Raw genomic sequence first — 14,025 nt, forward strand, 5'->3', positions numbered from 1 at the left:
TTTCTATGACTTGCATACCTAGTTTTAGCCTATATATAGTTTACAGTGAAATATTAACATTAAGACATATTCAAGACAGACTTGACAGTGTAAGACAAATTCTTGAACTTAGATGACGAGACTAGTAAGCACAAAGCCTGGCACTCAAGTCAGTTTAAAATTGATTTTTTTCAACATGTCACATTCAGGCCTTGTTGAAAAATCTTGTGCAATCAGAATTGCACCAGGTACAAGGAGTGAAATGGATTAAAACCTTCCAACACCCTGATTAAAAAACCTAAATTCAAATGCCATTTTCTACACACAGTGTTCAGCTGTCATCCCGTCCATCAGCTGAGAGGGTAGCTGTTTGCTCTGTAATGCAACCTTTTCCGGATACAACCACAGTTTGAATATCAGGCTCCATCATGTCAGTCCCAGGAGCAGCATCAGTTCCTGAAACTGGAGCCAAAATAGTCTGTGAAACGGCTGCCTCCAGGACAGATGCAGTTGATACAGTGGGGGTTTTCGAAACTGAAGTCGACGTGGCTTCTGAGACGGCGACAGAGACGGGCACAGTGAGAGAGGAGGAGGAGGATGCAGACGTGGAATGCACTGAAATCGGGTGACCCATGGAGACAGGGAGAGAGAAGGGAACAGAGATTGCTGAGCCATCAATGGAAATAACGCTGGCTCCAGCACTGTCAGTGGTGACGATCGGCTGGATCTGGGTGCCCGTTGGCACCTCAGTGTGGATGACGGTGATTCCACCAAGGGCACTGTGACTGAGCAGGGCAATGGTGCCATGGCTGGCCCAGTCGGCTGAGAGTGCTACTGGCTCAGCTGGCACCGCTATAGTCTTAGCCTGGGCCTTGCTGCCTCTGTTGCAAATGCTACCATCACCTTCACCTTTGTCCTGTCTCTCAACAGCACCTGATTTTTCTGCTTTCCCCTTGGGAGAAAGTTTGGGCTTTTTCTCCTCCACATTATCCTTCAGCACCACCAGGTAGTTCTTCCAAGGGGCATCCGTGTCATGAGTCTGAGGGTTACAAATTTCAATATAGTTTAAACACAGGAGGTTCTGACAGAACAGATCTTAATTTTAATTCTATTCCAAAATTCCAATAGACCTTGTCTATCCAAATGTCATCATGAATAAAAATATTTAAACAATTTTTGAATAAATTCAAATGACTTGTATTACTAAGCAAATTTAGATTAGCACTTGTGTTATATGTATACAAGTACTTTATATGCCTTCAGTCCAGCAGCCCCCTACAAAAATAGCATCATTCCTGAAGGTCCATTATACATCAGTAAAAGGAGCCATGTATGGACGCTATTTTGAAAACAGTACCTATACATTAGGGCTGAACAATTTGGGGAAATAACCTAACTGCGATTTAGCTTGAGTTTTTTTTCCCTTTAAGTTCATTATCTTCTGTTATCCACTAAACACAAGCAATAAATCATTCTACGGTATGAACAGTCAACTTATAAACTGCTCTTTCCTGTAGGCCAGGCCTACATGTTATGATGAAATGAAATAAAATGATGCATAGATTGATATAACATCTTTAACTATTGAACTGTAAAAAGAAAAAACCTTCAATCACAGTAGAATATTGACTGACTGATTTAATTTCAAGCCTTGTAAACATGTAATATAATTATCATGACTTAACTGTTTAATAAAATCTGCAAAAGGAACAACAAAGCACTGCAGAACAACAGGTCTGGTATGACCATAAATATGAAAATACGAATCTTACCAATCTCCAGTCAGTAACGGTAACAAATCACACAATATAAAAAAGAACAAATCTGTGGCACTCAAAATATTTTGATAACGCCGTCATTGTAATAAGCATGTAATATGTAAACATGTACGTTGCATTTTAATAAAATCTAAAAAGAAAAAAACTGTGAACATTACTTATATGCAGCCAGTAACAGTAACAAACCACACAGACTACAGTGCACAAGGAGTATGGCACTGCCAGCCACTAGCTCGTCCTACTGTATGGTTCTCAGTAGCCCACAGGTTTTCTGCCAGAAAAACCAGCATATCAACTTTTGCTGGTTTCAAGGACGAACGACTATACGTTACTATGTTCCCTCCGGTGCTAAACTGACATTCTGAGGGGGAACTTGTGGGCCAACTTGCTCAGTCGTGGAAAGTTGATCTTGTGTAGCTTCCACCAGGCTAGGGGATCTTCTTCTCCATCGATGGCAGAGGTCATCAGGTAACTATTCAACTTGGCCTCCACGGCATCTTCAATGTGCACAGACAAAGCAGGAGATGCTGCACTGGTTCTGAAAAAGCTGCCAAAAGACATCTTTGCCTTTTCCACAGAGGGCTTTGCACTTTGAGGCTTCAAAACGGTTTCAGTACGGGACCTCTTCTCCTGCCAGATTAAAAAATAATAGCCTTTAGTTTTGCAATGAGGGATATACATATATAATCCAGTGAGTCAAGTAAATTCTTTATGAGGCAGTACCAGCCTGTTTCATGCCATAAGCAATCATCAGCTGTCAATAAAGCTACTATGAAAGAACATACACTATATATATATGTGTGTATGTGTGAGGATACCATTGTCATTACCATATTCAAGAACATTATTAGTTTTACTATTATTATTAGACTTTATCTTAACTTGGTTTTATACATCTTGCTGACTATTCCATGTCAGTCTTTAGTCGGGTCTTAATGGGAGTTGACGTACTGTGTGAACCTCGGGTCCAGAAATGACATGATGTTGGGACAAGGGGGCATGCATTTCAATCACCTGACAATACCTGGGATATGGCCTTTGTCCATTCCAGCACTCTTGCAATCATCATTTCTTTGGATCCCAATCTTGTTGGTCACTCAGTTATGAGGATGTGCTCAGGAAGATTGAGCTCCCTGTGCCTCAGTGATGGCTGCCTTCTTCCAACTGTAGAAGAAGTGCCCCACCAGCTTCTTGCGTAGCCCTGTTGCTCTTGACACTAATTTTTCATTGCATTTTCTGAAAGAAATTTTAAAAAATTTAAAACTGGTGTACTTCATACAAGTTAAGTTGTGTGTTAATTGGCTATCACTCTCTCTCACTCTCACTCACACACACACACACGCTTGCTGGTAGTCGAGTCCGATGATGACGTCCCTCCTCGTTAACGGTGTGTGATGACTGTAGAGTCCAATTCTTGATCCATAAGTTTTATGCATGTTGGGCATATGAAGTCTGAGTTAGTGGGGGCAGGCATGGTTGTGTGTCTCCTTAGTCTTTTCTGTTGTTTTTTTTTCACATTCCTCTCAATTTCTATACCTTTGTGGCAGATCTTCCGCCAGTTGGAATGGTTGATAGCAGCTTGCTTGAGTCTCAAGAGGTTGATACAACACTTCTTCAAAGATATTTTTAGCTGGTCTTTGTATCGCTTCTTCTGACCACCTGCGGACCGGCAGCCCAGATGAAGCTGTCCATACAAGACTTGACGTGGCAGGCGTTCTTGAGGCATCCTGATTACATGCCCAAGCCAGCGCAGTTGGTGTTCAGTGACCGTGGCTTCTATGCTCTTGCAGTTTGTCCTAGCAAGATCTCCGCACGGGGCAACACAGTCACACCACGTGATCCCCATTATTCGCTGCAGACACCTTATGTGGAACCGCTCCAGCAACCTTAGGTGGCAGCTGTATGTGACCCAGGCTTCACAGCTGTATAGGAGATTTGTGATGCAGATGGCTTTGTAAATGGCAATTTTGGTGTGTAGGTGGAGGTGTTTGTTTTGGAAGACCTTACATTGGAGTTTTCTAAAGGCTACAGAGGCTAGTTTGATTCTATTATGAGTTTCGTGATCAGTGTTGCAGCCCTCAGAAAGGATTCTGCCCAGGTATTTGAAAGATGGAGCAACTGAAAGTGGTTGGTGTTCTATAGTGAAGACAGGCATAGTGGTTGGGGGGCTGGACCTCCATTGGCAAAACACCTCAGTCTTGGTGGTGTTGACTGATAGACCCAGCCTGCTGTAGGCATTCACAGCTGCGGCAAGGGTGGTTTGCAGGTCATCTGGTGTGTGAGTTACAACAGCGCAGTCATCAGCGTACTGCAGCTCAAAGACCTGCACTGCAGACAACTTGGTGGTTTGCCTGGAACCTTCAGATGTTGGAGAGGTTTCCATCTAGCCTAAAGTCTATTGTGATCCTAGTACCGTCTTCCAGATCTTTATGAAAAAAGTTTTGTGACATATAGGAGGTAAACGTTGAAGGGTACCAGTGCCAGCACCGGTGCCTGAGGCTGCGAGGCACCCAGTTACCACGTGTGGCCACGAGGAGGCCTGGCAGGGTTCTTGGCGAAGGAGAGGCTATGTACTGGCAGGGGAAGGCTTATGCACTGGGCTGCTTCCTTGTTCACCACAAGCGCTAGCCAGCAGCAGCAAGCTGTAAGCGAGAGGTTAGAAAAGCAGGCGGTAAGCAAGTATGCATCTTTCCTCTTAACTACTGCACGAGACGCATCACATCACCCTGTGCGAAACACACACACACACACACACACACACACACACACACACACACACACACACACACACATACTGGAAAAAAAAAACTTACCAATTGCAAGATGCAATCGTTGGCTGAAACACTGGAGCCTGGTCCACTTTGTTAAGCTGTGCTGCCTTCATCATATTCAATGCATTTTCTGTCGCTAGGCCGACATGGTTTTCTTCAGCGAGGTCCCAGCTGGCTAACCCTTTTCTCAGGCCAGCTGCAATGTTCTCCCCAGTATGGTCATCCGGGAATTAAGCAGTCTGAAGACAGACTTTGACTTAGACTTTGAGGTCTAATTCTTCATTGATGAAATGCATGGTCAGACTGTTAGGGTTCCACTGTACGTCTTGACCACATGTCTGTAGTAGTAGCGAAAAAAATTCTTGCAGTTTTTAGCTCCACTGTGACTCTCTGCCTACACGTTTTATATAGCTCTAGTGTGGCAACCTGGCTAAAATATATGCAGGGTGGCATGCTGTACCGTTTATGCAGTGTCTTTGCCAAAACCGTAAGCTCAGCCTTAGTCACCGTGTTGAGGGACGTCATAGCTTTCCCTATGAACTCCACTATCGCCTCAGTAATTTCACGATGCCATTTTGAATCTCATTCATATGGAGATATACTCTCGAAAATTTCGGTCAGTGATTCCTGCCGGGTCATATTTTGCCTACTTGACACACTGGTCGTCGGGTTTTTAGACATGCAATTGTCATACATGGCCTTGTGATGCGTTCTAAAATGCTGCAACAGGTTTGTAGTGTTGCCCCGTATGGTAGCAAGGCATGTTCTGCACAATACCTGACTCTGTGCAGCATCTTCTTTCCTAAAACCCGAAATTGGTCCAGACAGGCAAGTTATTTTCTTCATTTACTGCTCTCACTCACATGTCACTTGAGTGTAGTGTGTGTGTACATGAACCCCACATGGCCAGGTGTTTCCGACCCTCTGATTGGTTAGATTGTATAACATAAAAAAACAAACACTGTTTTTAATCACAGCCTTTGTAATTTGAAAATTGTGCTCCATTACATTGCAATATCAGTTTGAATTCGATTAATCGTTCAGCCCTACTATGCATTTCCTATAATCGCATAACTCCCTTGAAGACATTCTTTACTTTTGCTTTAAATATTTTTGTGCTACCAAAGGTATAAGGCATTTCAGACATTGTACATATAATCACAGAAATAACATGGTCTCACTTATTACTGTATTAATGTTGGCCTCACTCACCATAGTGTGCCTGCGGACGGTGGACTTATCTGTGAAGGTGCGGTTACAAAGGCCACACATGTAGGGCTTCTCCCCTGTGTGGATGCGCTGGTGCCTTTGGAGGGCATTGAGCTGAGTGAACTGCTTCTCACAGTCTTTACAGCTATAGGGACGCTCACCTAAAAGACAACAAAGACAGATTACATACACATAGACACACACACACATAAAAGCAAGAAACGGCACATCAGCAAACAGTACAAATACTTCGAGATTTAAGACTGATTTCTTAGTTGGAAACCTGTGGGGTATCTCCTTAAACGGGATCAGCAAGTTGGCCAAATATCTGTGAAATATCTGAATACAATGATTTGAATTTGTGAACCTGATCTTAAAGTGGAGGTTTAAGAATATGGTTTGGGAATGCATATTGATTATCACAATCAGAGAAAAACATTTTAGAAGACAATCTTCTTTTTAATCAAATTATCTGGTTAAACTGCTAACCAGGACTTTGTCTTCATGCAAATAACATATAGGTTGATAACATAAGTTCCATTTCTGCACAAGTAGTTACCTGTGTGAATCTTTAAATGCTGGTGCAGGGAGTTTCTTTGAGCGAAGCCCCGACCACACACATCACACTTGTATGGCTTGGAGCCAGTGTGGATGTTCGAGTGGTGCCTCAAGTACTCCTTAGATGCAAAGCTTTTCCCGCAGGCCTCGCACATAAAGGGTTTCTCGCCTGAGTAGGAGACAAAACCAGATACCACAAAAGAATAATATGATCCCCTTTAGTCTGTTATATGTACATATCACTGTCTTCATTAGCACTCACTAATCAAGTCTCTGTTGATAAGGCCTGATTCAAAGATGCCTTTCACAATAGACTAGTGGTGCCTTAAGAGGTAGATATACAGTGACCCCCAACCTTAATAATAGCTAGTTTGAAGTCAACTGCCAACAGGCTGATAGTTGCTAAAAGTATGGTTTCTTCGGAATGGTTTCTTTGGAATTTTGTTAAGGGTGCTATATAATGTGGGACTTCATTCAGTGAGAGACAATAAATCATTTGAGGAGGAAAAGGTTCAACATGTTTTTCCATAAACACTGATAACCCAGAATGAAAAAAGCAAGTATTCCTATGAGATGCTAATGGACCCAGGCTTGTAACTCACACACTCGCTACTGTTTGGCCTTCAGAAAGAGGAGCTGACCATATGCACAACCCCAGGGGCAAAATGTATAAACCATGCGTACACACGAAAAAATGTACTTGCGCCACTTTCCATGCAGGTCTCCGAATGTATAAAAATGCACGCATGGTGAGAATGTGCGCATCAGTACACATCTTTCACACCATGCGTTTCGTATATGCAAGTCTTTTGAGTGAGATTAGTGTTGATGTTGCGAGTTGGCAAAAAAGGACAATAAAAGTGTGAATTTGTGTGACATTTTATTTCGAGCTTTTTTCTTTCACTACATTGTTACCAACCTTTTTTTAACAAGCCTTAATTTTGTTCTATCTCAAGTAAATGTTTGTCACTATGCATTATAATAATTACAATGATAATGATCTTTATATCAATAAATAAACAAATAGTACATGGTCTTTATATAAATAAATATTCTGTATTAATGGGAAGTAAGAATAACCTACACCTTCAGGTGTGACCCACTAACACGTCATTAAAAAACTATACCTGATAACATATAATCATATAAACGCTGTTGCATAATGGCTGTGCCAAATTATACAATGGCTGCTTTGGCACTGCTGGAAGATATTGCTATTGCACGATTTAGGCAAGAACGAGTCTTCAGAGACCATACCGATTCTCTGGCCCATGCTGATAACTGGCTAATGTGCCGCTTTTGATTTCCAAGAGCTGTTCTTTTGGAATTGTGTGCTGAACTGGGCCCTGTGTTGGAACAGCAATCTCGGAAAAACCATGCCATCCCCGTCCATCTATAGGTATTGGCAACAATTGGGTTTTTGGCAACAGGGATGTTTCGGTGGGAGTTTGTAAGACAGACCACTTTTTTCTAAATCTCCTCCAGGGTCCATGGCTCTCAACTAGCGGCATTCACTGCTTTGGTTACATTCTGCCATTCAACTTGTTTCATTTTGTTGGTAATGCCAGAGCTTAGGCTTCCAAATAATACATGTTTTCTTCTGTCAATTTGATCAACCATTATTTCAAGTTCGCTTCACAGTCAGTAAAATTTTACTTTTTTGTCTTCAATTGCTTTTTAAATTCTTCTGCCATTTCTCCTCAAAACTTAACTAAATGCTGGCCCTTTATATGCAAAGCAGGCAATTAGGGGTGTGTTGGAAGCCATTTATAGTAAATTGTGGGTATGATCAGAAGGCTCGTGCATGAGCGCACAATTCCAGGATGATTGAGGTGTATGACGAAAAAGCATGAGAACAGACGTACGTGGGGTTTTATAAATCTGATGAAAAGACTGCATATGCATGTTTCCTGTTTTTTGTGTGCACAGATTTAAACACCTAAATATATATAGAGTTTTATACATTTGGTCCCAGGGGTGCTATGTGGCACTTTGCATCAGTGACAGTGTGTGTCCTTGTGAAACCAACGCAGGTGACTAGGATAGCACATAGGATACAATAACACTCTTAAAAGCTGGGTATGATAAATTATAGAGAGACTCTCCCATAATGGATGGATATCATTTAAAAACACTGACTTCTCAAATATAGTCCTTAAGACTGCTGCCAGTCTTACCTGTATGGGATCTCTTATGATAAGACAGCATGTGTTTCTGGGTGAACCTGGCATCACACTCGTCACAGGCAAACGGCTTCTCCCCTGTGTGGATCCTAAATATTGGGAGACAGAAAATATTGCATGGATAAGAACTGAGTTTCAGACTTTGAGTACAAGGCTGTAGGAGGTTTTATGTGCAAATATGGATAATATGCTACTTTGAAGAGTATAATAGCAAAGGTTTTACATCCTGTGGTAATAAGTAGTGTAATGAATCATTCATATCCGTTTCTATTAGATTTTGTCAAAATCCATCTTCTCAGTTGATACAGCTGTTCAAAATAATGGCATAATGTAATGAGTGCTGTACTTCTGAAGAATTAGCAGCAATATTACAAACGCTAGTCTTTCCCTCTCTAAGTTGAGAGGGTTTATCAATGTACAGCTTAATGAGTAAACAAAATCATTGGTTGCTGTTAGAAAATGATTATGATCATGAGAATAATTATGAAGGGAAGTTCACACACTGCTCTTATTAAGAGCTACAAGTACTTTAAATGTTACTACTATTGCATAGTCTTTAAATTTTCCATTTTCATCAATCCCTTACTAGCAAAGGAAAAGTCAACTGAGACCTTGATCAACAGAATCTCAACAGTAGGAATGGAGTTTCCCATTTTTATCTAGCACTCAAACCAAAAGTCCCAGTTTTGTATTTCATATTATGAGTCATTATCACTAATAGCCCAATACCTTTGGTGCATCTTGAGAGCAGAGCTCTGGGTAAACTTTGCCGCACATTCGGTGCACTCGAAGGGCTTGGCACCTGTGTGTGTCCTCTCGTGCAGGACCAGGGCAGTTTTAGAGCTCAGCATCTTGCCACAATCTGGACAGACATGCCGCCGACCACCACCTTCATGTACCTGGGCAGCAGCCGCAATGTGAATATAGAAACAGAATGTGATAATGAAAGAGAACATTATAATAGTCAAATATTAAAAAAATTTTAAAATCTAGAGTAAATGCAGAATACGGAAATCTTCTTTACAAATTGAAATTTTCACCACGCATGGTTTCTTGGTAGGTGAACACCCCCCCCCCCCAAAAATCTATATATAAATAAATAAATATAACTTTGTTAAAAGAAATACTCAACGGTAGGGAAGTGCTCAACAAATAACGAGCAAAATAATCCAGTGGATTTTATATATATACACATACACGCACACACACATCACATTTCTGAATTAGTTAAGTAGCATTTCGAATGTCTCTCTGATATACTGTAACATGAAAGAGAGAGAGAGAGAGGGTCATCTTATTACTCTGCACCTGCCGTTGGTGGCGGATAACGTCCTTCTTGCGTTTGAAGGTCTTGATGCAGAATTGGCAGGTGAACAGCCTCTCATCATTGTGGACATGCTTTTCATGGATTTTCAGATTCCCGCGGTTAGCAAAGGTCTGCTGGCAGGTCTCGCAGCGATATGTGACTTTGGCTTTCACTCCGTGGTAGGTGCTGGTGAAATACAGCAGTCACAGGTCACAGGATTTAACAAAAGACCAGTTGCCTCTATATGGGTCAGTGTAGATAACCATATAAATGCATGAAACATAGGTCCTTCCTTGAAAATACTATTTGTAATTTAATTCACTATTCACTGAGCATATGTAAGTCAAGTCAATTTTATTTGCATAGCCCAATATCACAAATTACAAATTTGCCTCAAGGGGCTTTACAGCAACACAACATCCTGTTCTTAGACCCTCGCATCGGATAAGGAACAACTCCCTAAAAAAAAAAAAACCTTTAACAGGGAGAGAAAAAAATAGGAAGAAACCTCAGGGAGAGCAACAGAGGAGGGTTCTCTCTCCCAAGACAGACAAAGACTCAGAGATAAAGATGGGATTTAGGTGTTACAAAATGTACTTTTGTATAGCCTGTCTGAAAATACAAGTGTGTTTTCACCCAGTGTTTAGGAATGTAAACACACCTTAAATTATGAAAATACTATGACCACAAAGTTCAGAATGACAAAAGTCTAAAATTCAATAGATGACTGTGTAAAAAAAGCAAGTCAGGAAGTGATCATGTTTTAACATGGTGCCATAATGCAGTCATGGGCATAAAATGGGCCCAATATGTATACATACTATAATAAAACTCATTCACTATGTAAAAAACATATTCATCCACTCCATCAATCTAAACACATTATGTCCCACCTGATGTGTTTCAAGTAGCTTCTCTCATAGCGGAACGTCCGCAGGCACTTCTCACACAGGAACTGGGCCTTGGATGGTCTTTTGGAGGTCCTCTGGGACTCCCCTTCCTCCCACTCTCCCTCCAGAGACACATATAAGGGGTCATACTCCAGTACACCCTCTTTCCTTTCATTTTCATCATGATCATCATCATTATAGACTGACACATCCACTGAAAAATCTTCTTTCTTGTCCTGTCTCTCCTGCTGGGTGTTGGGCTCAACCCCATCATTATTCTTTTCTGTTTTATCAGCGGTGTCCTGTTTAGTGTTCTCCAAAGCCTCTTTGTATGACTCCTTAGTTTTCCTACATGATATGCCCGCAGGGATTTTGCGGCCTGCCAGTCTGTTACTCAGCCGCCTACCTGCCTTTCCTTCAGGTTTGGCTCCTTTACCCTTAGCTGTGTCGTTTGCCCTCAACCTCTTGAAGTGGATGCCCACACTATCAGCACTCTCTGAAGGCAGGTGCTGTTTTAGAAGAACCCTTTGGAATGGAGTCCTCCCTTGGCCTCTCTTAGCAGTCATTGTGCCATCTGACTCAGCCTTTTCTTGTGACAAGGGGTTAGTTCTCTTGGCGGGCTCTTGTGAGCCTTCATCTTCCATGGCCTCACCACAAACCTCTGACAGATCCCTACAGTCCAACAGCAGCGCTGCTTTTCGTATGTCATCGATTTCTTCTCTGATAACCTCGACTTTGCCAGTGTACACAAAATCCAAGAACTTGGAGAAATCGGTGGTGCGTATGTTTGAGAGGAACAGCTTTTCAGGTGTGGCATCTTGATTGAGGAGAATCTTGCTGAAGTAGCCACTGGACGCTGCAAGCATTACTTGGTGGACCTGAAACTCTTCAAGCTCTCCATGGTAGTCTACCTGCACAACCACGTCACTCAGCTGTCCTCTCAACCTCAGCTGATGCAAGGAGCTCAACATGTTTTCATGGTGCTTCTTGGAGAACAGCTGGACCACTTTGTCACCCATGTTTGCGGTGATGCTGCTGGGAAAAAAACAAGGTATGATGATGAAGCGCAACAAAATGCTCCCTGTTAAAGAGCAAATATTCCGGTTGTTAACGTTACATCACCTCATCACCCCCCCCCATCACACACACACACACACACACACACACACACACACACACACACACACACACATTGACTAGATAGTTCTCATTGGGCTCGGTTCATCTTTAACGTCATGGCTAACTACCTTGCTCAAGTGTCACAAAGAGCGGCTAAAGTTAACATTGTTTATATTGTTACTTAAAAAACCGATAGCTTATGTTTCTGCAAAAAACAGCAAACCCGGGAGAAAAAATTATAACAACTGACTTGTGCCATAAACTTGAATCTCTAGTCGACCCGTTGGGTTCGTTGATAAATCATGTAACTTACACTAGCTAGCTGCTAACGTTAGCCTCACAGACACAAGAACTAGCTAGCTAGCTAAGGCTAACTGTCATCTAAATGAAAATCCAAAAGGTCATCTCGTATTAAACTTTATTCTGTCATAACATGGACGCGTAGCGCTCGGATACACATCACGAAACGGGTTTTCTTACCGTAAGCCCGGTAAAATGGCAGCACTCCACAAATACGTTTCACCACGGAGTGTATATCCGGTAGAAAGTGCTACCGTAAACGACACTCACCCAACATCCGGCCCCCTCCGATTCTTCTTCTTTTTAGTTTTTATTGGCGGTTGGCATCCGAAATGTTGCATCATCGCCATCTACTGAATTTAAACTAAAACATTTAATGACTAAATAAAATAAGTCCTTCCCACCTATTTCCCACTCTGCTGTAACTTCTTTATTTCTCTGGCTTCTGAGGGGGGCTTAAAGCATCTATCAACAGCTGCTGCATACCTTCTCCGGAAACGCCAACACCCAGAAACCTCAGTTCAATTCCATGCAATTCAATTCAATTTTATTGTCATTAAAAAACAATGTGCAGGCACATGTTAAAAATGAAATGAGGGCTGTGGCTTCACCAAACAGTGCAAGACAGACACAGACAAACACAGCAAACACAGTATAAGATATACACACATGAAGACCAAAAGCTAAAAATAAGTTAGAAAAGAGCTGGAGTACAAAATATTTTAAAATATCTACAGACATTCAATGGGTAGCCAGGTTCAGGTGGGCAACAGCTTGTGGAAAGAAGCTGTTTTTGAACCTGGTAGTGCGGGCTCTGAGGCTCCTGTAGCGCCTCCCAGAGCGCAGGGGGGAGAACAGTCCATGGTTGGGGTGGGTGGTATCTCTGCTGATGCTCAGACCCCATCGAAGGCAGCGTTGTGATAAATGTCTTTTATGGCTGGGAGCTGGGTACCGGTGATATGCTGGGCTGCCTTGACGATCCGCTGCAGAGCTTTCTGGTCTACTGAGGTGCAGTTGCCGTACCACACTGAGATGCAGATGGCCATTATGCTCTCTCTATGCTCTCATTGCTGCATCTACAATCATGCCATTGCTGCATCTACAATTATGTCATCTACAGTTATGTCAGTTCTCTCAGATATTTTTTTACTCCAGTTGTACAGATAATTACCACTGCCAAAATCTTCAACTGATCTTTACAAAAGCAAAACTCAGCATGCTTCCTGACTGACTTGTCCCCTTAGATTCTTGTCTCACATCACAATATTTCTTACCTCATGATTAGTTCTCTTAGATCTAACCCTGGTTACTTCTGCCACCCTTATTCTCTTTGAACATTTAGCCTCCCATGCTGTATGATTCTCTTTGCGAAGAATATATTCTGGATCTCTCAGTTTTCCTTCGCACAAATTCCCTCCACATTTACCACATGTGGTAAAATCACCCCTACATGCAAATAACTTATGACCAAATTTCCAACAATTTTTACACTGCAAAGGTTTGGATGCTGCCTTGCTGCGTACAACACAGGGGTTCCAAGAACACCCTATCAGGAAACTACTCCAAATCAAATTGTATCATACCAGATTTAGTCTCGTACTTTTCATTAACAACTTCGTCAAACCTATTCATTCTGTAGCTGTCAGTCACTCATTTACACTAATAAAATCTCCTTGCAACCACTCTGCGTGAAACGCCATCAACGACAGCTTTAATTGGGAGCTTTCTTGCTGAACGGAAAATGACGCTGCTATTTCCCATCCAACACCCAACAAAACGACTTTCAAGGCCTTTTCCATCTGTGACTTTAACATGCACTTCGACAACTATCAAGCCGTATCACTTTGTGTCGATCAATTTAACTTCGCTCACTTCATTCTTAAGCCATCTTGCCACAGTGTGCTTTTCTGACAAAGCTCCACATCCAGCACT

The 14,025-nt window shown here is 42.0% G+C and overlaps 1 protein-coding gene across 1 annotated transcript; it reads right to left on the reverse strand.

Moving 5' to 3' along the window:
- Positions 1-291: 291 nt before the first annotated feature.
- Positions 292-12,298, reverse strand: gzf1 (GDNF-inducible zinc finger protein 1). Its single transcript, XM_056294259.1, has 8 exons — positions 12,274-12,298; positions 10,678-11,706; positions 9,787-9,970; positions 9,208-9,377; positions 8,473-8,567; positions 6,297-6,464; positions 5,741-5,898; positions 292-1,018 (listed from the first exon to the last, which is right to left on the reverse strand). The coding sequence occupies exons 2-8, from the start codon at positions 11,691-11,693 to the stop codon at positions 311-313; spliced, it is 2,499 nt and encodes an 832-aa protein (XP_056150234.1). The 5' UTR covers positions 11,694-11,706; positions 12,274-12,298; the 3' UTR covers positions 292-310.
- Between the last annotated feature and the right edge of the window lie 1,727 nt (positions 12,299-14,025).

The sequence above is a fragment of the Lampris incognitus genome, chromosome 15 (genome assembly GCF_029633865.1).
Source record: "Lampris incognitus isolate fLamInc1 chromosome 15, fLamInc1.hap2, whole genome shotgun sequence".
NCBI lineage: Eukaryota > Metazoa > Chordata > Actinopteri > Lampriformes > Lampridae > Lampris > Lampris incognitus.